General features: G+C 43.9%; 1 protein-coding gene across 1 annotated transcript; it reads left to right on the forward strand.

Moving 5' to 3' along the window:
* Positions 1-1,144: 1,144 nt before the first annotated feature.
* Positions 1,145-27,214, forward strand: LOC147463169 (potassium transporter 5-like). Its single transcript, XM_086487674.1, has 9 exons — positions 1,145-1,626; positions 1,908-2,136; positions 3,062-3,310; positions 3,606-3,656; positions 3,810-4,070; positions 4,151-4,203; positions 25,314-25,428; positions 25,543-25,797; positions 25,881-27,214. Exons 1-9 carry the CDS (start codon positions 1,510-1,512, stop codon positions 26,882-26,884), a joined length of 2,334 nt encoding a protein of 777 aa, XP_086343800.1. The 5' UTR covers positions 1,145-1,509; the 3' UTR covers positions 26,885-27,214.
* The last annotated feature ends 192 nt before the right edge of the window (positions 27,215-27,406 follow it).

The following is a 27,406-nucleotide window of genomic DNA, read 5'->3' on the forward strand; positions in this document are numbered from 1 at the left end:
TTGATAGTCTTTTTGCTACCACATGTGGCATTGAAGGTGAAGGTGACTCGAGTCTCACTTGTTGTAAAAATGAAAGAGAGTGCTTTATTATTGACATAATGTTTGGGAAGAAGTGCTCCATCGACTCTGCAAAACTTTTGTGCAAGTAATTGTTGTGTGAAGCTTTTTTAATCTTGTGGGGCCTACACAAGTACTTTTTGGTTTGCATAGGGTTGGAAAAATTATGTTTGCAAACCACCTCTCCTTAGGCCCCTGTCAGACATAGGCGGATGGACATAGCGAAAACTGAGTTGGACCAATCAATATGGGCGCCATGGTCGAACTGCAGTCACATGCATCCGGTGGATGCACACAGCAAAGCTGAGCTGGCTTGCCAACCATGACCGCTGCTCAAGAATGATGGGCGACCCCCCCACACCGCCCTCCTCATGCTCAAAGCTGGAATCGCTTTGTTGATTGGCTGTGCAGGCTATGGATGCCACGTGTGTGCGACTTGCATCCCGGACTGCCCATCTACGCAAGAGAAAGGACTGCCGCCCAGAGGCTGCCAGCTGAGTCATGGCCGTCGGCCATGTTTGACAGGGGCCTTATTGTTGCTCCCACAAAAGAACATGTGCTTCACTTGAAATGGCACCAATGATAGGGTGCGCACATGCTGAAGAAAACTAGCCGCTGCGGCAATTTCTGTTGATGTGCCTTGAAGATTCGTCCGCAGCGTCTAAATCCTTGAAAGTAGGATCTCGCATGTAGTTGACCGCAATGGCATCTAATTTTGGAGTTGAAGGTTAAATCACCATACTCACATGTGCGGGAAGAGCTCCCTGCGGCTTCCACCTTGATTTTCGGCTCCAGGTGCTTCAGGGAAATGCCCTTTGCATGTGCGCACCCTTAGAGTGAGAGAGAGAGCAAGTCCATCTTCAAGTACTATCGCTGGATATTTGTCTATGTTCACTCACAAGAGCACACGTGCGTGTGAGAGAGTCCTAGTGCGTGCAAACTTCAAAGAGAGGCCTGAGGCTGAAAGTTGTAAAAAATTGGCTTGTGACGAGGAAAGTCAAGGACGAAAAAAAAGGAGGGAACACGAGAAAGAAAGCTGTTTGCTGGGTTGGTGGACTCATTTGAAAGAACTATTTACGTTTGGCTGCCATTTGATCCCAATATGCTGCCGAGCTAGCCCCCATTTATAGGGAGGGGGGGTTGCAATTTTCAGCATCGGCGTGAGGCAGAGGGAGTGTGTTTGTGCGCGCGCGCGCGCGCGCGAGAGAGAGAGAGAGAGAGAGAGAGAGAGAGAGAGACTCTTGACGAGAGTTTCCTTTAGCTCTTACCGGGGCACAGGTTTGATGCTTAGAAGGACCTAGCTTTAACCGCTAGCAAGCTTACAATGATGCACCTATATTTGATAGCCTAAGCACCCACATACCCACATTCGATAGCCTAAGCTTCAGGAAGCCTTATCAAGGTAGTCTTGCTAGCTCATTCGGGTTTGCATCGGCAGCTGATTGTAGCATCATGATGAATGGAGGTGATGATGCTGTTAAAGCACAGAACAAGAGCCGGACGCTTGGTAGGCTCGACTCGTTGGACATGGAGGCGAGTCGTGTCCCTGGCTGGCAAGATCTTAACAAGGTAACCTACATAGGCGTGATGTTTCCCTGTTAATTCTACTAAGGCTCGCAAAGACCCAGCATGAGCCCATGAGGACTGTCTTGAGTTTTATTCTTTCTCAATGATTGCACCATAGTTTGTATTGTCAGGGTTTTAAGGTTTCCTTGTTTTACTTTTCTAACATGCTAGCTACTAATAGTATTGCTAAGGTATAAAGGAAAGAAGCCCTTTCATACATGTAAGGGCTTTTGAGACATGCAGGCTGTGTATCTGTTTATGGGTATTTTGATGTTGTGATGCAGGGTTTCTCTACAGCCTTGATTCTAAAGCTGGCATTTGAGAGCATAGGGGTGATATATGGGGATTTGGGCACATCACCCCTCTATGTTTTCAGCAGTACCTTCACTAGTGACAATCCCCCTCGTAGAGATGATGTGCTTGGTGCTCTTTGCCTCATCATCTACTCTCTTTCCCTGATCCCTCTCATCAAGTATGTAGTCGTCGTTCTTAGTGCTAACGACAATGGGAACGGTGAGTGCTATATACAGGAGCTCTTTCCCTTTCTACTTTTGTTTCTCTTCCTGCTACTTGAATGTTTATTAGATTTGGTTCCGAATTGTATCAACCCTCTCATGTAGAAGGTTGGGGATACATTAACCCTGTTAGATGACGATGTTGACACACTTGAACTACAAATAGGCTTGGTGCTTACAGCCATGGTGACATAGCTGTTGCCATCGGGTTATATTTTGAGCTCTAGTGCCTTCGTTACACTAGCAAATGCCCTCAATTTTAAAGATCTCAAAGTTTGTCACTTGAAAATTATCATGATTCTATTTGTAGCGCTAGGAAGCTTCTCTAATTAGGCAGTAGCACTTTGCCGGTGTAGCATTCAAGCTTCTTTGAGTTATTTGTTGAGGGTACGTTTGAGTTTCTGTAGGGATACAAAATAAATCTCTCAGTTACCTTGTTATCGTAATCGGATAGTGTCTAAGTTTCAGATACGTTTAGCAAGTCAAGCATATAGCTCCATTATATTTCTCTGGATTGAGAATGTTCCTGCTTGGTGATATGGAAATGGTTATACTCGACTTTTGCATGATCAAGAAATGCTTTGAATGATGCAACTGCGTGATTCTATTGGGGAATATGGGAATTTCGCATGAGTTTGGGACTCATGGTCAAAACTTTGGAATGATTATAGCTTGAACACTATATCTCTAAATTATGCGATAAATAGCTCAATTAATCGTATTATCAAAGGACTTTCCAAAGATAGGTCACTGATAATTGAGAAACTGAAAGAGACGTTTTCTTAGTTCCGGCTTTTCAAGATTCAAAAATGGGACTTGGGAGATTTACACATTCACTCATATGGTTTAATTATTATTAATCAGCTGAACAACCACCATCACTTTTCAAAACTGCTGTTAAGTCTGTTGATGTTGCATTTCAGGCGGAACTTTTGCACTTTATTCGTTGATATGCCGCTATGCAAAAGTAAGCCGATTTCAAAACGAGCAAGTTGAGGATCAAAAACTTTCTGGATACAGGTTGCCAAGTCCTGACAGAGCAGTGAGAAGAGCAGCTAAGATCAAAGAGGCACTGGAATGCAGTGCCTTTGCCAAAGGGACCTTGCTACTATTGACATTGCTTGGTACTTGTGCAGTCATGGGAGATGGCGTGCTTACGCCAGTTATTTCTGGTATGAGGGAATGTGATCCACTTATGACATTATGCATATAACTATGTATGTCATATTACTCATCCGTATATGTATTTGTATGCAAACTAACAAACACATGCACAGACATGGATACAAAGAAATATGTATACATAAGCACATATGTAGTGTAAAATTCATTGTACAGAAATTGCCAATTGAGTCATTGAGGCTATAGACTTAGTTTGTTTAGTTGCACTACCATCTAATAGCAGGTATCAATCATCATTTATCTCAAGTTGGTCAAATATCCAAGCATTTTTAATTCCTTTTGCAGTTCTCTCGGCGGTAGACGGGATTCAGATCAAGAAGGCAAGCTTAACAAATGGTAAGGGCCTCTTTAACTTTGCAATCATCCATTCTAGTGCCTGTATCCAACATAGAGGATGCTGACTATATGCCAGAAACTGCTGCTTTTAAGGTTCAAAATTTTCAGTACTTACTCATACTTTGACAAGGATCATGTCGTGCTCAACTGCAGATCATGTTGTTCTTATCTCTGTTGCCATTCTAGTAATCATCTTCAGCATTCAACGCTTTGGTACCGAGAAGGTGGCATTCTTATTTGCCCCTTGTGTCTTTGTCTGGTTTCTCTTAATCAGTGGCATTGGCATCTTCAACATCGTGAAGCATGATGCGGGTATCTTTCGAGCATTCAATCCCTATTATATAATTGACTATTTTCGAAGAAATGGGAAGCAAGGGTGGATCTCACTAGGAGGCATCGTTCTTGCCTTGACAGGTCTGTTCGTTTACTGCATGAAATCACCCTTAGGTGTTATCCTATAGATCTAACCATGATTTTTGTGTACTGAACTGCAGGCACTGAAGCAATGTTCGCTGATTTGGGACACTTTTCGGTTCCTTCTGTCAGGGTAATGAGATCTTGCACTCTATGCTGCCCTTTGATGGGTTTGAAATATGCTTAATACACGAGACTCTGAAAATAATTTCTTTGAGGCTGGCTTGCTCTTCATGCTTAACCAAGTAAAGCTTTGGAGTGAGCAAAGAACACATGAAGAGCACATTACAAACACTGGCTTAATTGAGAGTTCATTGATTGAATTGCACATTGGCAGATGATTAGTGAGGGACTGAATCATAGAGAAGAGTTAAAGTGTTTTTAACCATCAACTCGAGCTGTTGTCACAAGACGGGCACCACGTGCGAATAGAAAAGAACATATTGAACATACTTTTAATACTTCAATAACAACTGAATTGTGAGAGAGAGAGAGAGAGAGAGAGAGAGAGAGAGAGAGAGAGAGAGAGAGTGGCGGAATTCCACCCTAGAGAGTATTGGTCCCAAACCATAGTGCCCCTTTCGTTATTTCTTTATATTGCTTCAATTGAGTACAATGCCAGTACTCCAATCCTTGCACCTTCACACTTGAGCATGCCAGAGAATGATCCCTCTGCACATATTTAAAGGCCCTTGGCCTTGAAAAGTAGTTACATGAAAATCTTTCAAAGTCAAAAGCAGCTGGTCCAAAAGCATATTGTCAAAAGTTTGCCCAACGTAAATTACGGAAATTTGTACAATGACATATCAGCACACGTTAGCGCAAAACACAGAAATTCGTACATTATCATGTCAGCACTTGTCAGCACTTTTTGCGGGATTCTGTACTGCTGCCACGTGTCATGCTATTCGTATAGCCTGTCAGACATGTGTGTGTGTGTCCGGACAATTTTGCCACGTCATCATTTTGTGACATACCCTCCTTGAAAGAATTGTAATCGCCCTCGATTACGCCTGCAAAATCAGACATAAGCCATAAACCAATTCAGTAGACACCGACTCGTATCGACACACTAGACGACACAAATCAAGCACTTGTACAAAGACGACAGTCACGTCACATTCATATCACATTCAAATCTTATCCAAGTCACATCACATGATAGATCAAATCAATCACATAAAAATTCATCCCAAATCTTAGACCATGACTACCAACAATGTATTTAGTAATCGCATCTAGATGCATCTTGGACCTCACCGATGTCGATTTAACTAATCCTTATTGCAATTATGTCTATAGAGATTTTGGATTCAAGCACTATTGTGTGCGAGTAATCGTTCGCCTTAAGCATTGTCGCGTGTGCAAGTTATCATTCGCGTCAAGCATTGTTGTGTGCGAGTTATTATTGCCCAGAGAGATTGGCCGCAAAGACTGGTGCCCCTTTCTGTATTTCTTATATTAATGCTTGATCAAAGTACAACTTGCGAAGGGGTCCTCTGCTCTCAGACTCTATGTCCAGATGCTCTGAAGAGTGAGGCCCTTGGGCTACTTTTATTCTTACAAGGGATGCCAAAAGCAGAGCCCCAAAATCATATTGTACAAAAGCTGCCCAACGTAAATTACGGAAACCCGTACAGTGCCACGTTAGCACATGTCAGCACAAAAGGCAAAAATCCGTACACTATCGCGTGTCATGGTGTTTGTACAACCTGTCAGCCACGTGTGTGTTCGGGTAGTTTTGCCACGTCATCATTTTGTGACAGCTGTTTAATAGATAACTGATGTAGTGGCGCATTGGAGACATTTGTTGCAGCTCTAAAGTTTGACCCGAGTGGAATAGGCTAGCGGTTTGTACTAAACTGACCAATATTCGTGGCATGTTAGGTCTTTTTGGTTGTTTTGGAAGCTGCCTATATAGAGGCAGGTGGTTTTCTCGTGTTGCAGGACACTCTTAGAGAGAGAGAGAGAGAGAGAGAGAGAGAGAGAGAGAGAGAGAGAGAGAGAGAGAGAGAGAGAGAGGGGGGGACTGCCCCACTTTGGTGTTTCTATTTGATGCAGCCAAATGGAGCCACTTGGGGTGATGCTATGCCTTTTGATCCAAATGTAGCAGTCCTTGAGCAAGAATCCCTTGATGCATGGATTGTCAATGCCAAGAAGCTATTTTACCTTCTCTTTGCTCAATTGATTTGATGCTAGAGTCAAGAGCATGCCCATTGTTCTAGAAGTGGATCATGATTCTCTTGGAAGACAAATCCGTTGGTCAGACTCCGTGACTTAAGAAAGAGATTTATTATATAAGTTAAAGTGTAACTAGTGGAACTCTCTTCAAGTGTAAGAGATACGGTTTGATATGATAGTGAATGGAGAGATCCTTAGATTCTTGTCCAAAATCCTGCTCTTTTGATTTAGTCTCATTGTTGTGGTCGGATTCTTTGTCAAAATCCATGGTGTGTTTTGTAAAAAGCGAGATCGGATCCCTCCGTAGAAGAAGAATCTGCTCAATCTCTGATACCACTTTAGCTGGCAAGCCACTAGCGAGGCGGTGATACAACACGTTGGAACATGAAAACTGTTAACACTTGACCTTTAAAACATCCCGAGTCGAGAGACGATAGAGCATAGTTCTCTACCTAGATGCATTGGCCCTAAGTCAAGCGTCCCTTTTGGTACTTCTTTTTATATTCATAAGTCATAGAGTACAATTGCTGGCAAATGTGAAATTATGCACTGATTTGCTAGAGAGGACCCTCGAGGCTCTTATTTTTAAGCACTGAAGCCCTAAAGCAATTGGTACAAAAGGCTTGTGCTCCCAAAAGTTCTATCTTCTAAAAAGAGAGCCCCAAAAGCATTCAAGTCATTAGCTTTAGAAACTTGTCGCAAAAAAGCAACTTTGCTTGTCTGCTTTTCTCGCCAAAAAATCCGTTGTGAATTGTGGCGCAATTTGTGGGCCTGTACGGTTGCAATGTCAATGGTAGGGTTTGGTTCTCTCTCTCTTTATTTTTGTACCCATACATTGTTTTAGATCCACCTAGATTGTATTAGGCTGGTCTCATAGGTCATTTTGGCTCTTTGAAGACGTTTAATAACATTTCATTTCATTTCATTTCTCTCCCTCAGCCCGTCCCCTCGCTCAACCCATCCCCTTCGCTCCCTCAATCCCTCACCCCACCCCTCGTCCTCAGCCCCTCAGCCCACCCTTGTGCTCGGCCTCCCCTTTCCCCTCCCCCCCCAAGCACACACATAGTGTTAACAATGTTAATTTTTGTAAATAATTAATTTATTTACTAGAATATAATTATTTATTTACTTGTGTGCACATCAGAATAGAACTAGTAGTTCTAGGGCCTTAGGTGTGTCCAAATGCGGCTTAGAACACCTTAGGAGGACCCTAGCTGAAAAATACCCTGAAGCCATAGTGATTGGGAAATCGGGTCTTTAAAAAGGGGTAGACAGTAGCCTCAGATTCTAGTCTCAAAAAATCACGCGCCCTAATGCGAGCACAAGAATGAGATGGGGTCCTTAGAGTAGTGATCCTAGAGTCGGAATTATTTTTTAATAAGGCCCTAGAATAAGCTAATTAAATTAAGTTTAATTATTTGTGCCCGGACCAAATGGCCGGACAAGTCCGAACAGGTGGTGCAAGAGCAGTGCCGGTACGACATTGTGTCGAGGAGCAGCTGATGTTTTCATAAGTAGCATTCATGTGTGCAGTTGTGAGTAAATTGCACAATTTTATCAATGGCCTAGGGATTTTTTAAAGTTAAAAGTTGAATGGTTTTTAAGTTATAAAGTAAGTGTGCCAAGTGGCACACTTATCCATGCAAAGTCTCTCTCTCTCTCTCTCTCTCTCTTCGGATAGATCTTTAAGGTCTCTTGGGATAGTTTCCTACGACGTTAAAATTCTCTTCTTCTTGGGTGGGTGTGTGGGTGTGTGTGTGTGCTCGCTAATAAGAAGAGGAAAATGGTATAACCTTTCTATCACCCAAGTGTGGTAGATTGGTTATGCCATTTCCCTCTTGATTAATAGGTCTTAGTTCAACTCTCCTCGTTGGATAGATCTTTAAGGTCTCTTGGGATAGTTTCCTACGACATTAAAATTCTCTTCTTCTTCTTCTTCTCACTCTCATCCTCCCTCTTCTCCTAACGTCCCCTCTTTTGGTTGCACTCTATTTAAGATCAGTCCTCTTACTTGAGAGGTTGGCGGTGTAGCTACCCCCCCTGTTGTGAGCGTGCTCTACGCACTAAAGCTCTCCATTGAAGCTTGAGGATCAGTCCTTGTGGTGCATGTGGAGTCCTTGAGCTCCCATCACCTAGAACAAGGTTTCTCTTGATCATAGGCTGCTGTGGAAGACCCTACTCAATTTCCAACCAAAGTCACTTAAAATGATAAGTGAAAAATATCAAAAAAGGGAAAATAGGTTTTAATGCACTGGAAAATTTCCTGATGGATTTTGAAGGAAATGCTGATGATCATGCTGTGTGCAACTGGAGGATATGCATCTATTCTAAGCATCTGGACATGCACGGTTTGCGAACAGACTCACAAAAGTGCCAGATTACTTCCTATTCTAGACTGACTTGACTGAACTGAACCGTGGTCATGGTGTAGCTTGTCCACGGACACATAAGGTTGGATGTGTCACGTGACATCCCCTCCTTTTCAAAGTGAGGTATCGGTACAGAACTGTATGGCGTCGAGGGAGATCGCCAATAGCATCGGGAATCTTGGAAGGGACTCTTCGCCTGCCCACTCTGAGGTGTAGGTCGTGCGATACTTGAACTTCATAAAGGTCTGCAATGCCTTCTTCTTTGGGCCGCGCCGAAAGCGACAAAGTCATCTTCAATGCTTTTACTTCGTCTAGAGTCATGCGTCTAACTTCTTCAAGAATCTCCATGGCTGAAAATTCTTGAAATCACTTCCAACACAAAAACATGAACATACCCATTCCATGTAAAGTGAATGGAAAAAATCTAATCTTCCTAAAAGACTGTGCATGCAATGTAGATGAACAAATAGATGGAGTGCCAAACCGTTCACCACACACACGCAAACAATGAGATCGAATCTTGTCTTGCTAATCTAAATCAATCAACTGTGGCAATTCACAACGGAAATGCCCATGCTTGGTGTTCATACTTTCATGTGCTCTTCCTATAACTGTGTCGTGCCAAGGAAGAGACGGGAAATGTGACTTCCTTGAATGCATACTTTTCAGCTTTTCATGAGAAATCCGCATACATCCGTGCTCATCCATGAGTGAAACGTGCTCAACATACGAGATGTCATGCCTAGGAAAAGGGATCACATAAAGATGCCGACTAAAATTGTCACGTGACACATCCTACCCTATGTGTCCGTGGACAAGCTATAGCATGATCAGGGTTCAGTCAGTCCAGTCAGTATAGATTTAGAAGTGATATGGCACTTTTGTGAGTCTATTCGTAGACCGTGCATGCCCAGTCACTTAGTGTAGATGCATATCCTCTGGTTGCACACAGCATGATCATCAGTATTCTCACCAGAATCCATCAGATTCCATCAGGAGAATTTTCTAGTGCATTTAGCCTATTTTACCTATTTTTGACTTTTTTCACTTATTAATTTAAGTGACTTCCCAACAAAAGTAGGTAGGGCAATTTTGCTAATTTTGTATATAAGCAAACCCAAGTTAGTACTCAATGGCAGAAGAGGCAGCAGGAGCTTCACGCTCAACAGGCAACTTCTGAGTAGAACCCCCCTGGGGCAGGAGACTTAGCGTTTTCAGCCAAGGACAGCCTGGCGTTTTCTCCATTGCAAATCAGCCCCCGCGTTTTGCATGGTAGATCAACCCGGCAACAGTTAGACACAACAGATCAGCCTAGCGTTTTTGCATTTGCAGAACATCTGGCGACAATAGCAGATTTTCAGCCCTAGCGTTTTTGCATTTGTCAGCAACCTCAGCATTTTGCAGATCTATTGCGACAGAATCAGCCCTAGGATCAACGGTTTCAGTTTTCAGCAGTTAGTACCCGCAGATCCCGTCCCGAACCTCGCAGACCTCACCTTCCCGCAGCAATTCCTCGTTGATGGTCAGTTTCCGCAAGGTTTACAGTTTCAGCCTGGAAAACGCAGATTTTCAGCATCTGCGTTTTCAGCGCGTCGTCGTCGCATCGTCGTCATCGACATCGTCACCGACATAGAGTCAGAATTCAGCAGATAGAAGATTAGCAGATTTCAGTCCATAGCGTTTTTGACAGCAGTAGAAAGATTGTAGATTTCAGCCCTTAGGTCGACTTTGTCATCACCGTCGTCATCGCCGACTTAGCCTAGACTTGCATCAGTCTCATGCATCACCATTGTACTAGATTGTGCAATCATAAGTAGACCACTCTCGTTGACGAGAGTGGGGCCTTCGGAGGAGGGTTTTACAACGTCTCTGGTGTCGTATCTCTCTTCTCTCTCTATCTCTCAGTCTCATACACTTGCACGCACAATGTCCATTCACTTTGTTTGTGATCATAGCATTCTCTCATTAAGAACGGAAGGTTCTCCCTTCCATAAGAACAAAAGGAACCTTGAGCACAGTTCGAAGCACTCATCTTGAGCAAAGCGCAAACATTCATTCCCCTGCACCTAACATTGGTATTAGAGCTTTGGCAGTGTTCTGTATCACTCAAGGAAAGAACCACAAGAATCACAAGAAGTTTTTTTTCTTGTTGAGGTCCAAGTTCACTTGGGCGTGTTGATTCCTGATTGTGTTTTTGAAGAGTGACAGGAATCCCAGGAAAGAAGGGCTTGTTTAGCCTCCCCTTGTGTCTCTTTTCACTCATTGAGAGCGGACCGTGCACTTAGCGGCCAGCCAATCGACGTGAGGTAGGGAAAAAGCAACCTTGGTGTGAGCGCAAGGCCGCCAAGGGGTGCGCCCGCAGAATGGAGTAGAACTCGGGTGAAGAGAAGATCCTTCTCAAACACGGTTTGCAAGCGAAAGAAAACCTCAAGAATCTCAAGTCCCTCAAGAACCCAAGACCACAAGAACCCACAAGACCCCACGCCTTCAGTGGATGGTCATTACTCGAAGCGGAATGGATACTTCGCTTGGAGGTGATGAGCATGAGAGAAGCGAAGAAGAATTTTCCCACCATGAGGTTTTTCCGACCCTCACCCTTCCCCATCTACGTCAAGGATTGCACTAACTCCAATGGAGGAGTTGGAGCTGATGCTTCTGAAACAGAATTTAGAACGCGAAGCAAGAAATGCAGCAAGAATGGTAGAAATGAAACGCAGACACACAGAAGACAAAGCCGAACGAGAAGCAGAAAGAAAGGCAAGACAAGAACAAAGCGAGCGACGCATGCAAGAGTTCTTGCAACTTTTTTCTCAAGTGCAGGCACCGATGCAAGAGATTCGGGAAAAGGAGACTCTCAATCTCTTCTTCTCCAAAGCATGATACACAAGATTTGCATGATTGTGTGAAGCATGATGATGATTTGATTTACAATGATTTGCATGATGATTTGAATGACAATGAGAAGCATGATGATTTGAATGACAATGATAAGCATGATGATTTGGATGCCAATGATTTGCATAATGATTTGGATGACAATGACAAGCATGATGATTTGCATGATTAAGATGTGATTTCTCACAAGCATGATGAGTTGCATGAAGATGATGTGATTGTTCACAAGGATGATGTGTTAATTAATGCTTTTTCTAGTGAAGCTAACCTCGTTGTAGATTCGATCAATCACGAAGAATCGATCTTGGCTTTCGAGTCGAGGTCCAAAGAACCCCCACAGGACGATTCGATCGTTAAGGAAGAACCGATCTTGGCTCTCGAGCCTAGGTCCAAAGAACCCTCACAGGAAGTATTATGTGTTCGCATGATTGATATGCACGCATTGTTCGAGTGTTTCATTCGTGATCGTTTCCTGTATTTTAGTCAACGTCTTTATGTGATCCCTTTTCCTAGGCATGACATATTGTACGTTAAGCACGGATGCATGCAGATTGTTCATGAAAAGCTGAAAAGTATGCATTCAAGGAAGTCACATTTCATGTCTCTTCCTTGGCATGAAACAGTACCCGAAAGAGCACGTGAAAGTATGAGCACCAAGCATGGGCATTTCCTTTGTGAATTGCCACGGTTGATTGCTCTCGATCATAAGAGAAAGATTCGATCTCATTGTTTGCGTGTGTGTGGTGAACGGTTTGACACTCCGTCTATTGGTTTATCTACATTGCATGCACAGTCTTTAGCGAAGACAAGATTTCTTCCACTCACTTTACATGGAATGGGTATGTTCATGGTCTTGTGTTGGAAATGGTTTCATGAATTTTCAGCCATGGAGATTCTTGAAGAAGAAAGAAGCATCACATTCGACGAAGTTGAAGCATCGAAGGAGCCACAGAAGACTTTGTGTCGCTTTCGGCGCGGCCCAAAGAAGCAAGCATTGCAGACCTTTATGAAGTTCAAGTACCGCACGACCCACACAGCAGAGTGGGCCGGCGAAGAGTCCCTTCCAAGATTTCGGATGCTATTGGCGATCTCCCTCGACGCCATACAATTCGATACCAGTATCTCACTTTGAAAAGGAGGGGATGTCACGTGACATATCCAACCCTATGTGTCCGTGGACAAGCTACAACATGATCAGGGTTCAGTCAGTCCAGTCAGTATAGATCACTTCAATCAGTATAGATTTAGAAGTGATCTGGCACTTTTGTGAGTCTATTCGTAGATCGTGCATGCCCAGTCACTTAGTGTAGATGCATACCTCTGGTTATACACAACATGATCATCAATATTCCCACCAGAATCCATCAGATTCCATCAGGGGAATTTTCCAGTGCATTTAGCCTATTTTATCTATTTTTGACATTTTTCACTTATTAATTTAAGTGACTTCCCAACAAAAGTAGGTAGGGCAATTTTGCTAAGTTTGTATATAAGCAAACCCAAGTTAGCACTCAATGGCAGAAGAGGCAGCAGGAGCTCCACGCTCAACAGGCAACTTCTCAGTAGAACCCCCTCGGGACGGGAGACTTAGCGTTTTCAGCCAATGATAGCTTGGCGTTTTCTCCATTGCAGATCAGCCCCCGCGTTTTGCATGGCAGATCAACCCGGCAATAGTTAGACACAACAGACTAGCCTAGCGTTTTTGCATTTGCAGAACATTTGGCGACAATAGCAGATTTTCAGTCCTAGCGTTTTTGCATCTGCCAGCAACTTCAGCGTTTTGCAGATCTATCGCGACAGAATCAGCTCTAGGATCAGCGTTTTCAGTTTTCAGCAGTTTAGTACCCACAGATCCCGTCTCGAACCTCGCAGATCTCACCTTCCCGCAGCAGTTCCTCGCCGCACGGTCATTTTCCGCAAGGTTTACAGTTTCAGCCCGGAAAACGCAGATTTCAGCATCTGCGTTTTCAGCGCGTCGTTGTCGCATCGTCGTCATCGACATCGTCACCGACATAGAGTCAAAATTCTGCAGATAGAAGATTAGCAGATTTCAGCCCATAGCGTTTTTGGACAGCAGTAGAAAGATTGCAGATTTCAGCCCTTAGGTCGACTTCGTCATCACCGTCGTCATCGCCGACTTAGCCTAGACTTGCATCAGTCTCATGCATCACCATTGTACCAGATTGTGCATTCATAAGTAGACCACTCTCGCTGACGAGAGTGGGGCCTTCGGAGGAGGGTTTTACAACGTCTCTGGTGTCGTATCTCTCTTCTCTCTCTATCTCTCAGTCTCATACACTTGCACGCACAGTGTCCATTCACTTTGTTTGTGATCATAGCATTCTCTCATTAAGAACGGAAGGCTCTCCCTTCCATAAGAACAAAAGGAACCTTGAGCACAGTTCGAAGCACTCATCTTGAGCAAAGCGCAAACATTCATTCCGCTGCACCTAACAAAAATACAGGAAACGATCACGAATGAAACACTCGAACAATGCGTGTTGACGAATGATTCGAACACACATTGCTTCTTTGGACCTAGGCTCGAGAGCCAAGATCGGTTCTTCCTGAGGGGGTAATTTCTGAGGGAGTTCTTCCTGAGGGGGTTCTTGGGACCTCGACTCGAGAGCCAAGATCGGTTCTTCGCGATTGATCGAATCTGCAATGAGGTTAGCTTCACTAGAGAGAGTATCAACTAACACATCATCCTTGTGAACAATCACACCATCTTCATGCAAATCATCATGCTTGTGAGAAATCACATCTTTGTCATGCAATTCATCATGCTTGTCATTGTCATTCAAATCATCATGCTTTTTATTATCATTCAATTCATCATTCTTATCATCATACAAATCCCGTGTGTCATGCTTTGGAGAAGAAGAGACTGAGAGAGTCTCCTTTTCCTGATTCTGTGCAAACTGCGCCTGCACAATTGAAAAGAGTCGCAAGAACTCTTTCATGTATTGGTCGCTCTTCTCTTTTCTTGCTTTGTTCTCGCGATCAAATTCTTCTTCTCTTTCTTTGTCTTTCAAGCGTGCTTGCTCGTACTTATGCTCGATGGCTACCGATCTTTCTTCGCGTTCACGTGTTATGACTGCCATTCGTTCTTCGTATTTACGTTCTATGGCTGCCATTCTTTCGCACTTTCTAGCTTACTGTCCATCATCATCTTGTCGAAAGCTGCCATAGGATCTAGTGCAATCTTTGGCATAGATGGGGAAGGGGGAGGGTCAGAAAAACCTCATGCTGGGGAAAACTCTTCTTCGCCACTCCCATGCTCACCACCTCCATGCGAAGTATCCATTCCGCTTTGGGTGATAACCATCCACTGAAGTCTTGGGTTCTGAAGTTCACGAGGAACTTGGGTTCTTGCGGGTCTTGGGTTCTTGGGTTCTTGAGGTTCTTGAGGTTCTTCTTTCGCTTGCAGTCTGTGTTAGAGAAGGATCTTCTCTTCACCCGAGTTTTGCTCTTTTCCACGGGCGCACCCCTTGGCGGCCTTGCGCTCACACCAAGGTTGCTTTTTCCCACCTCACGTCGATTGGCCGGCCGCTAAGTGCATGGCCGCTCTCAATGAGTGAAAAGAGGCACAAGCGGAGGCTGGACAAGCCCTTCTTTCTTGGGTTTCCTGTCACTCTTCAAAAACACGATTAGGAATCGACACGCCTAAGAGGACTTGGGTTACGTGCAACCGCAACAAGCAAAAAAAAAAATTCTGTGGTTCTTTCCTTGAGTGATACAGAACACTGCCAAAGCTCTGATACCAATTTAAGGTGCAGCGGAAGTGAATGTTGAACTTTGCTCAAGATGAGTGCTCCGAACTATGCTCAAGATTCCTTTTACTTATGGAAGGGAGAGCCTTCCGTTCTTTAATGAGAGAGTGCAATGGACACAAACAAAGTGAATGGACACTGTGCGTGAAGGTGCATGACACTGAGAGAAGAATACGACACCAGAATGTTGTCAAACCCTCCTCCGAAGGCCCCACTCTCTATGGCGAGAGCGGTCTACTTACGATTGCACAAATCTCTACAATGCTTTGGACTTGCCGATGATGTCGATGATGACAAGACGGGTTTAAATCTGAAAATGTTAATGGCTGAAATCCGAGAATCCCGATGACTGCGGTATGGCTGTCCAAAAACGCCAATGAGGCTGAAATTTGCTGATGCAAACCCGCAGCCCTTGGTAACATAAAAAACGTTGTCTTGTTGCTCATAAAAACGCTGATTTGCAGCTTTGAAAAACGCTGAATTGCAGCCTTGAAAGTTCTCCAAAAAAGACGCTGATCTGGCTTGTCCGGAATGGCTAAATTCTTGAGGCCTTAGTCGCTGATTTGCTGCTGCTGTGGCGATGCTGAAAACGCTAGGAAAAGAGGCGATAATGGCCTGCTGAGAAACGCCAGAGAGGGGGGAGTCTATGGCGATGAGGTTGTTGATGAAAAACGCTAGGAGATGGGAGGTCGCTTGCTTGGAGGAAAAATGCTACAAGGGGAGAGATCTTGCTTGAGAGAGAGGGGGGAAACCTGCTGCCTTTGGCCTGTGTTCTCCTTGCTCTTCTGCCAAATAGTGCTACCTTGGTTTGCTTATATATTTTCTTACCCAATTTGCCCTACTCAATTCCCAACAAAAGTCACTTAAAATAATAAGTGAAAAATGTCAAAAATAGGGAAAATAGGTTTTAAATTTTAAGGTGGAAAGGTACGGAGTGTACAGTATGTAATCAATACGTAAGGTACGTACTTCTGTACGGATTGGCCTTTAAGGTAGGTGACCGGTACGTAACATTTGCAACAACAAAAAGAACAGTGACTTTAGCCTTTTTCAGCTTATACATACTAGGAACTACATAGAGTCTAGACATAGATACTACTTCAAACATCCATTAGATATTGCTTCAATGTCCATTAGATACTGCTTCAAATGTTATCCGTACTGTCACAAAGTGATGACGTGGCGGACAACAGAAACCCTAATTTTTGCCAAAAACCCTAAAATTCTTGCAAACCCTAATTTCTGCCAGAAACCCTAATTTCCGGAAATCGCGGAGGCTATTAATTTTTTTTTTGGGAAAATGAAGAGCGACGCGAATTTTGCTTTTTTTTATAAAAAAAGAGAAAAAGACTCTCTAAGAGAGAGAGAATTGATGCTTTTGATTTTAAAAGCTTTTGGGGCTCTGCTTTTGGGCATCCCTTGTAACCTTTAAATTAGTGGTGAGGGCCTCACTTCTCAGAGCATCTGGACGCAGAGTCTGAGAGTGAAACCCTAACCGCTCTCTTGTACTTTGATGATTGATTAATACAAAAAGAAATACCGAAAGGGGCGCCAGTCTTTGGGGCCAATATCTCAAGGCACAGAACTCCGCCGGGCCAGTGCAAATCTATTGTGATCTGTGAATTGTTTTGAAGTGGTTATTTGGTGCTGTCGCGGTCGATTCTTGACTTGGAGTGTCCAAGTCTGTTACAGTGGTATCAGAGCACGGCCGATTTCTCTTCTACGGGAAATCCGATCCCCGAATTTTTTTTCCGCGGCACCTATGGCTTCAGGCAATGATCAATCGACTCCCTCTGCATCTGGAGATGCGGGTTGGGATCACAACGAAGATTCAGACAGAGAGTATGGCCCGCCTCGGCCTACTCAGGCGGAGCGGCGAGAGATGGAGTGTCGCCAGTTGATCGGCGATGCAACAAAGATGATGCTGAATTTTGCCAAGGACCCAAAGACGGCAAAATATATGAACCAGACCTCTTTGGAAGAGGTACAGATGGAGTGGCAGAGAACCACAACACCACTCCCGAAACCCGCTCTCAAGAAACCTTCTGCCTCCAAGAAATATACGAAGAAGGAACGGGAGAACGTGGTTGATGCACGGATTGCTCAGCTTTTCGACGTGCAAAAGAAAGGCAAAAAGCACGGCAAAAAGCAGAAGAAAAGCACCGACTTTCCAGGTTATTTGGGTCATCAGTCGACATCTGACAAGGCAAAGAAACAGAAGAAGCGTGTTCGATTTGAAGGAGTACCCAGTTCTTCTTCTTCTTCTTCTTCTTCTTCTTCTTCTTCTTCTGCTGATAGTTCTTCTAGCTCCTCGGATTCGAGCGAAGAAGACAGAAAAGGTAAAAAGCGAAGCAAGAAACAAAGCTTCAAAAAGGGCAAGAAAAAGGCAAAGAAGGCCATCTCGCCCAGAGACTGACAGTTCTACCGAGGACTTGTCTACAGACAGCTCAGATTCCGATGACGAAAAGTTTTATGCGAACAAGAAGAATTTTTACAAAGCCAACCAGTATGACTTTCTCGAAGATAAAAGCAAGAAAGTCCGAGAGTTTAAGGAAGGTGGCCACTCGATCAAGTTTGATACTTTTCAGGATACTCAGATGCTTCAAAGGCTTTGTCTTTTATACAGCAGTTTGACATCGCTTTCGCGGGAGGACGCTATTCAGAGCACTCCAAGATTCGGAGAGCTACCTCTTACCTTAAGGGGAATGCTCGTACTTGGTGGTCCACGCTTCTTTTAAACAAGAGTGCGCCAGTTAAATGGCTGAAATTTGAAAAGCTTTTTATTTCTTCATGGTTGACGCAAGAATATGAACGAGATGTACGAGCTGCTTGGAACCATCTTCGGATGACCAAGAAAGATACAATCAATGCTTATTGTGAAAGATTTTGGAGCTCTTTTCTACCCGCCTCTTCATTCAAGAAGATCTCGTTCAGAGAACAGATTGAGCGGTTTACCTTGGGTCTACCTACAGAGATCCGAGATCACTGCTTGGAACAGAAGACAGCTTCTATTCATGAGTTGGTGAGTCATGCGAAGCGGGGCTTTGCCATTCACTCTGGCAGTTTGACCTACCCCACAGATAAGGCCATGACACAACGAGCCAAACAGACTGTTGGGAATGAAAGTAGAAAGAAAAAAAGAGCAACACAGAGAAGAAGGATGCACGACCCAAGCTTACTCATGAGGAGAGAGCTCGCTTCATCAGAGAGGGGAAGTGCTTTGGATGCGGGGAACATGGACATATCTCCGCGAAGTGCCCTAAAAAGGCACAGAAAGAACAGAATGATAAAGAACGACGACAGGCCTGAGAGCTCGAGAGCAGCTGAGGAATGTGGCAGAAAAAGGCAGATAGAAAAGAAGAATTGGTACCACATGGCGGGGACCTGCACCGAATCTAATGAATGAAAGTACAAACTTTGCCGCTTTTGGGGCAAAGTGAAGGATCAGGAAGCTCTTTTGAAGGAGCCAAGGCCAACTTCTTTTCACTTGGAATTGGCGGCTGGATTTGGAACTACGCCTGACAGACTGACGCCACATGCGGAGGTAGTTCGACTGGCACCCGGATGGGATGTTGCCATTACACCGAGCATTGGCAAACTTCGTTTGCAATGACAGGGGTGTTCAGGGCACGCGAGTGACGTTCTACTCGGGATCCCTTGGTACCACAAGAACTACGCCGTGGTTGACTACCGGGCCGAGAAAGCGACTTTGATAAATGAAGGGCTTAGAGATTTTACTTGATGAACTTCAGTTTTCTTACTCATTCTTTTGGGAGAATTGAACGTTGGATAAAGGTTGAATATGTTTTGACCCGATCAAAAGAACGCCAAGATTTTTCTCCACACTCATGCCGATTGCTTTTCAGAGGGTCTGAAGATCAAACCATTGATTTGATACCTGGAAGCATGCCACCGAATCGGCCACCTTATCGTGTGAGCCGAGTACAGAATAAAAAGATTATGAACCCAGTGAAAGACCTCTTGGAAAAGGGTCTTGTCCAGCCTAGTACTTCACCGTATTGCTCTCCAGTGTTGTTGGTTTTTGAAGAAAGACGGATCTTAGAGAATGTGCATCGATTATAGCACTCTCAACGAAATCACCATCAAGAACAGATTTTTGATTCTTAGGATCGATGGTATACTCGACAAGTTACAGGGATCCTCGTGCTTTAGCAGGATTGACTTGAAGAGTGGATATCATCAGATCAGGATAGCGCCAGGAGATGTCTACAAGACAGCTTTTCGGACGACTTTTGGGTTATTTGAGTTTTTGGTGATACCTTTTTGGCTTAACCAATGCTCCTGCGACATTTAATCGGATGATGGACAGGATTTTTCGAGAGTACAGGCTATTTGTTGGCACTTTCTTTGACGACATCATTGTTTTCTCCAAGAATGAGGCAGAACACAGAGATCATCTGCTTCAAGTCTTTCAGGCATTACGAGATCACACGCTAGTGATTAATGCAAAGAAAAGCAATTTTTTCCTACCAGAGATACACTTTTTGGGACACATTGTGTTAGCAATAGGAGTGCAAATGGACCCGGCCAAGATAGAGACTATCCGTGATTGGCCCGATTTGAGGAATGTCCATGAAGTTAGAAGCTTCTTGGGATTGTGTTCGTACTACAGGGGGTTCATACGAAAGTTTGCAGAGGTTGCTTCCCCTTTGCATCCCTTGACACAGAAAGGAGTACCTTTTTCGTGGGGACCCACAGAGGCGATCCTTTCGGACATTGAAAGAGAAATTGACTACAGGACTTGTTTTGACTTTGCCGGACTTGCAAAAGTCATTTGAAGTGTATTGTGATGCTTGTGGTCGTAGTCTGGGTGCGGTCTTGATGCAAGAAGGCCATGTTATAGCTTACGAGAGTTGTTTGTTCTCTAGGCCGGAGATGACAGCACAGATCTATGAGAAAGAGCTTTTGGCGGTTATCCATGCTCTTACTCAGTGGCGGCATTACCTACTCGGAGCGGATTTTACTGTCTTTACAGACCATCAGAGTTTGCGCTACTTCTTGTCACAGAAGCAGCTTTCGGAAAAGCAGATGCGGTGGGCGAACATCTTGTCACAGTTCCACTTCCAGATTGTCCATGTGCAGGGACAGAAGAATGTGGTGGCAGATGCTTTGTCTCGGAAACCGTTGGTTCTGGCTGTTTCCACGATACATCATAGGAGCTTCGAGGATATGGTCGATCAGTGTGCCACAGATACAAATTTTGCAGATATTTTTACACGGATACGGGATGGGGAGACAGTAGCTGGATACTTCCTTCGGGAAGGCTAGTTGATGAAAAAGACTATGTTGTGCGTTACACAGCCGTTGAGGGAAAAGGTTATGACTGATTGCCACTGTCCACCTTTTACGGGTCACCGCGGCATTGCTACCACCATGATAGGGACAGAGAGATATTTCTTTTGGCGGAGACTCAAGAAGGATGTGGAAGAGTTTGTGCGTAGTTGCTTGGTATGCCAGAAGGTCAAGTTTGACAAGCATAAAGCATAGGGATTGTTACAGCCTTTACCCATACCCACCCGCCCCTGGGAAAATATTGAAATGGATTTCATTTTTTTTGATCTCCCGAGAACACAGAATGATCACGACGATTTTCCGATTACATGGCACGTCTGAGACGATTGTCTCCGACAGAGACCCCAGATTTATGAGTTTGTTTTGGAAGGCAATTTGGGAGAACATTGGCACGCAGTTGCAGTTCTCGTCATCGTTCCACTTGCAGACTGACGGGCAATTTGAGATTGCCAATTCAGTGATTTTAGATTTATTGAAGTCTTGTATCTCGGATCAGACGACTCAATGGGAAAAGAACTTATCTTTGGTGGAATTTGAGTACGACGGGGAAGACGCCATTTGAGATTGTTGAAAGTGCTGCGAAGGTTCCATCCTTCCTGAGCACGAAAGATTAGAAATTTGAAGCGGATGAATATTCGCGAGATTTGGATACTGCTTTTGCCAAGGTTCACGAGACTTTGCAGGAGTCTCAAGAACGACAGAAAAAGGCAGCGGATCGCCATTGTCGTGACTTGAAACAGAAGGAGGATGATTGGGTGCTCTTACTTTGAGAAGGCACGCCTACAAAAAGAGAAAGGAGAGGCTTTTTCCAAAGCTTAGTATGTGATACTACGGACCTTTCCAGATTACTGAAAAGATAAATGATGTCTCCTTCCGATTGAAACTGCCAGATACTTGGAGCATTCACAATGCATTGTATGTGAATCTCTTGAAACCTGTTAAGGGTGATGTGCCCGATGATGGGGAGCCTGATGAGCAACCCGAAGTGGAAGAAAACGAGGAGATCCTTGTTCCTGAACAGATTTTGGCACATAACGATAGGAAGAAAGGTATAGTCCGAAGGCGGTTCTTGGTTAAGTTCAAGAACTTTCCTGAATTTGATGCGAAGTGGATGGAGGCGGAGGACCTAGCAGATACTCCTCGGATTGTGAAACTTTACCTCGATGTTTTGGTTTAGCATAGTCTACTCCAAACGGAACCCAGAATTCAGCTTGGTCGGAGATCTGGTGCAGTGGGATGCACAAGTGGGGAGTCACTCCACTCCTTTGTCAACAGATACCTCGATTTTGATACTAAAGTCACTGATGTCTCTTTGAGCTTCGGGGATACTGAGAGCTGACAGTATTCTGTTGGATGAATTTATGAAATGGAATTTCTGATAATGATACTGATTTGTTCTTGACTTCTTGTGAGTGCAGGAATTGATAGACGAAATGACTGTAGCATTTTGGTCTACTTGATCTCGAATAGACATGGTTGCAATAGGGGTTAGTCAATCGGACATCGATGAGGTCCCGATTGGACCTAGATGTGATTGCTAGCTACATTGCCGATAAAGCATGGTCTAAGATCCGAATGAATGTTGAATGTTCTGTGATGTCCTGTGATGTCTGGTGATGTCTTGTGATGTGATTGTCGATTTTGTACATGTGCTAGATGTGTGTTCCTAGTACGTAGGTACTAACAGTCAGTGTCTGCTAAGACGGTTTATGGCTTTTGTCGGTTTTGCAGGCGTAATCACAGTCGCTTACAATGCTTTCAAGAGGGGGGTATGTCACAAAGTGATGACGTGGCAGACAACAAAAACCCTAATTTCTGCCAAAAACCCTAAAATTCTTGTAAACCCTAATTTTTGCCAGAAACCCTAATTTTCGGAAATCGCAGAGGCTATTAAAAAAAATAAAATAAAATATTTCTTTTTGGAAAATGAAGAGCAACGCGAATTTTGCTTTTTTTTAAATATAAAAAGAGAAAAAGACTCTCTAAGAGGGAGAGAGAACTGATGCTTTTGATTTTAAAAGCTTTTGGGGCTCTGCTTTTGGGCATCCCTTGTAACCTTTAAATTAGTGGTGAGGGCCTCACTTCTCAGAGCATCTGGACGCAGAGTCTGAGAGTGAAACCCTAATCGCTCTCTTGTACTTTGATGATTGATTAATACAAAAAGAAATACCGAAAGGGGTGCCAGTCTTTGGGGCCAATATCTCTAGGCACGGAACTCCGCCGGGCCAGTGCAAATCTATTGTGATCTGTGAATTGTTTTGAAGTGGTTAGTTGGTGCTGTCGCGGTCGATTCTTGACTTGGAGTGTCCAAGTCTGTTACACGTACTTAACTTTTAGAATACATCACTTAGTCAAATTTCAATAGCACTGAACATGAGTCACGATTGCGAAAAGTTAAAAGTTAAAACTTCAACATACCATGATACCGGAATCAAAATACATAAAACATCAAGAGTCAAGATTGAGGATTGATTATCAATCCTCATACAAAGATGGATACATCATACTATAGTGACCAGTCTAGACTCTACCATCAAAAAGACAGAAAAATGGGAATACACTATATAATACAAAAAACTTTAGTCCATTGCCCAATGGCAAGATACCCCTTTAAAAAAAAAAAAAAAAGGGTTAAATTTGTGAGAAAAAAAAAACACACACCGTACACTATCTATCCGTACCTATGGAACCGTACCGTACAGCCGTATCGTACTGTTGTATGGGTCCGTACGTACATATGGATACAACCTTGGTTTTAATGCACTGGAAAATTCCCTGATGGATTCTGATGGGAATGCTGATGATCATGCTGTGTGCAACCGGAGGGTAGCATCTATTCTAAGCGTTTGGACATGCACGGTCTGCGAACAAACTCACAAAAGTGCCAGATCACTTCCTATTCTAGACTGACTTGACTGAACTGAACCTTGGTCATGCTGTAGCTTGTCCACGGACTCACAGGGTTGGATGTGTCACGTGACAATACGGATGCTTACACCTACCTTGGGGTGGTCTTTAGTGGACTAGCATTTTCACTGAGAAGAGCAACAGAGACTAGAGACCAGACTGACCAGAGCCTATGGAGCATTGGGTGCATTGGAGAGGATGTGTTCACAAGTTCAATTTCAAGAGCCTCGGGGACGAAGCTCTGGATTTTTGACACTATGGTGGCTTCCGCATTGCTCTATGGAGTTTAGATATGGGGGCCTTGATTGGACCATCATGGGAGGTCGGGTTTTCAACACCTCAGCTATGTCCATCACGAAATTTGCAAATCTTTCTACTTATGGTGGGGAGTAGGTGGAATTTGGTCGACAATATGTGTATCTGGGGATAACCATCAAAGGGTCCCAGTTCTCTTGGCAAAAGACATCAGAAGCTCGACTTGCATAAGCATCTGCAGCACTGGGTGCATTAGAGAGGCAGTGTGCACACATCCAGTTTTATAAGATTTTGTACTACAACTTTTCAACAATATAGTTACACCCACACTCTTGTAGGGGCACCAGGCCTTTTACCATCCAAGGAGATAGCCAAAGCAGCAAGTGATGGGCGTGAGAGGGAGTATTATGATGGACGTGAGCAAAGGGAGAGACTACTGGTCATGATGATATCATGTACGATGAGAGCGAAGGCCTTGACTCCACACAAGATCGTCAGAGCAGAGATACGGGCAGCACAACACCCATGGTGGTTGGAGCTATTGTTCCAAGCAATGACTTTCTTCCACAATTAATTAAGTTGAAAACTGGTCTCTAACTCTGAAGTCTGAGGTGAAGTTATACCAATCGATTCATTTCTCCTCTGGAGGCATTCAAAGACAAGTTTTTGCCCCCTCCACAGAATGATGTTGTGGAGGGGAAGAACATGACAGTGAAGGAGATAGCCTACACTCTTTAGCACCATGCATCTCTCCCTCCCTCATTTTGAAATGACACTACAGTTCTTAGAGTGGCAACAGAAACAGGGGCCCTACAAATTAGTTGCCTGACTCTCACACTACGCCCACTACCCGACAAAAGAAGTGCTACCTCAGCATCAATATGCCATATGGCACATTTACACATCATAAAAAAATTGACACATTGTTTTTTCCTTTTACAGAAACAGAGACTCTGATCCCATAAATGCCTAGGAACACGTGTCTTGCCGCTGGACAGTTGCCTCTGGACAGGGTACAAGTGGCATAGACATGGATCAAAAACCAACCTAGGTATGTCTACCTCTTATTGTCACAAAGTGATGGCAAGGCGACCAACCTGAGAGAGAGAGAGAGAGAGAGAGAGAGAGAGAGAGAGAGAGAGAGAGAGGCATCACCATGGTCACCTAATTGATGCACCACGTGCTGGGAACGACGGAGAGAACTCGTAGCAATCAGCTAGGAACCTCCTCCTCGGGTGACCCACCCTAGGAGGAGGATGCACTCAAGTGTCCAAGGGCAAGAGCCCTAGCAACGTGAACACCAGGTGAGCACAAGGTGTCCCTTTAGAGTGTGAACCAATGGGGGATTTGAACCCACAACCCGTAGGTTGAGAGGCCAAAGCCTTACCGTTAGACCAACCCTTTGGGGACTCCAGGGGCTCACACTTGCCTCATATAGGGGATAGATACACTTCTTAACATTATTCATGTTTATGCATGTGTAATCCTTATAAAGTACACTTCTTTACATTATTCAACAGAGCTGACAGCTGAGGGAACTGTCAATGCAGATAGCTTTCAGTACAGTTGTTTATCCTTCTTTGTTAGCGGCGTATATTGGCCAAGGGGCTTATCTTCTAAAGTATCCAGAGGATGTTAGCCAGACCTTCTACAAATCCATTCCAGGCAAGTTATTTTTTGCAAGCTCTGTGCTACTAACCAAACACCAAAGTTGGAAAAGCCAAAGAGAAGGCAATTTGTTAAGCTATTTCACATCTGAATGCATAATGTCTTTATCAGGACCTATGTTCTGGCCTATGTTTGTCGTTGCCGTTGGTGCTGCCATTATTGCAAGTCAGGCCATGATATCTGCTGTGTTCTCCATTGTTGAGCAGTCTCTTGCTCTCGGGTGTTTCCCAACCGTGAAGGTAGTTCACACATCATCGAAGTTTGCTGGGCAAGTGTACATACCCGAAGTCAACTGGATCTTGATGATTCTCTGTATTATCGTAACAGGAAGCTTCAAGACGACAAGCTATATAGGAAATGCTTATGGTATATTTTGATTCTAGCTTTCTTTAGATGTGTGTGCATGGTGTGGGCTGGCTTGCCTAAGCGTGCAATGGCTGTTCTGGCAGGTATGACTGTTTTGGCCGTAATGCTGGTGACAACAACTCTTGTAACCCTCATTATGCTAATGATATGGCAAACCAAGCTGTACCTTGCCTTAGCCTTCTTTATAATCTTTGGAACTGTTGAGATGGTGTATTTTACAGCAAATTTATACAAGTTCACTCAAGGAGGCTGGCTACCTGTGGCTTTTTCTTCCATCTTGGTAGTTGCTATGGCAGTGTGGCATTATGTCACCAGCAGAAAATACAAATTTGAATCTGACAACAAGGTGTCAATGACATCGCTAATCTCTAGATTAGAGAGTGACTTGAGGCTAAGCCGAGTGCCAGGGATAGGGCTGATGTATACACAGCTAGTGCAAGGGGTACCTCCTATATTTGATCTCTTTGTAGACAACATGAAAGCCTTACACTCAGTAATAGTGTTTGTTTCTGTAAAGCATTTGCCGATTTCATTCGTGCCGGTTGAAGAGAGGTTCTTGGTGAGAAGGGTGGGGAGCAAAGAGTATAGAATGTATCGGACTGTGGTTCGGTATGGGTATATGGATTCCTTGATCCCACATCAAGAGTTTGAGGATTTGCTGCTTGGAAGCTTGGAAGAGTTTATCAAAGTAGAGGCCTTTGCATTGACGATGCTAGATGAGAGCAAACATCATGAGAACTTCGATGAGAGCGAAGATTCAAGTAGCGACAGTTTGCACCCAGCTCAAGAGAAGAAAAGTGGGAGTGGGAGCAGCCAGGAGGCCTATGCAGCATCCACCTCACTAATACATCAGAGAACAGAAGAGCTTGAAACAGAGTGGGAATTTCTATCAAAAGCAAGGATTGACGGTGTCACCTACCTTCTTGGAAGCAGTGTGGTTGAGGCCTCACCAAGCTCATCCATTGGAAAGAGATTTGTCGTAAATGTGCTTTATGATCTCTTGCAGCGCTTGTCAAGGAAGAGCAGAGTAGCACTACAAATACCTCATAAGAATCTGGTTGAGGTTGGCATTACCTATACTCTTTGATAATAAAAATGACAGATCATTGCTGTACAATATTGAGATTTGATTGTAAAGCATTGTAGGTGAGGATAATATACTATTCCTCAAGAGTATCGGTAGTGTCAACCTTCAGGTAAAGGATGGCAACTTGGAAACGTTCAGGTACAGGATGACACAATCACAAGTTCTTGCCAAAGATTGTAATAGATCCAAGAAAGATCTCTCATGCCGAAAATTGTTATCTAGTTCTGGTTATTTGCTTGGATGAGAACTGTCATAATACTGGTACCATTGCTATGCAAACACACATTTCTAAGCAAAAGTTATGGTAGCATTTGTGAGCTATTCGTTGTACTTTTGAGGCTCTACCAAATGTGTTGAAAAACTGAATCAGCAATATTGCATCCTCTCAATGGAAGAGATGGATTGAATAAAGAGTGGGAATGACCTTACAAGGAGCAAGCCATAGGTGCTTTTTGCATTCTTGTGCAAAAAGCACAAGAAAGGCTAGAGCTTAATATGACCAAGATTGATCATTTCTTAGCT

This window comes from Adiantum capillus-veneris, chromosome 2 (assembly GCF_014529385.1).
Source record: "Adiantum capillus-veneris isolate H3 chromosome 2, ASM1452938v2, whole genome shotgun sequence".
NCBI lineage: Eukaryota > Viridiplantae > Streptophyta > Polypodiopsida > Polypodiales > Pteridaceae > Adiantum > Adiantum capillus-veneris.

What these genes read in the sequence shown, in the direction of transcription:
- LOC147463169 (XM_086487674.1), top strand. Translation starts at nt 1,510, where the DNA reads ATGATGAATGGAGGTGATGATGCTGTTAAAGCACAGAACAAGAGCCGG. An exon ending in TGCTAACGACAATGGGAACG is followed by an intron (nt 2,137 to 3,061) that starts GTGAGTGCTATA and finishes GTTGCATTTCAG; the next exon opens with GCGGAACTTTTGCACTTTAT. An exon ending in TTTCGGTTCCTTCTGTCAGG is followed by an intron (nt 4,204 to 25,313) that starts GTAATGAGATCT and finishes CTGTCAATGCAG; the next exon opens with ATAGCTTTCAGTACAGTTGT.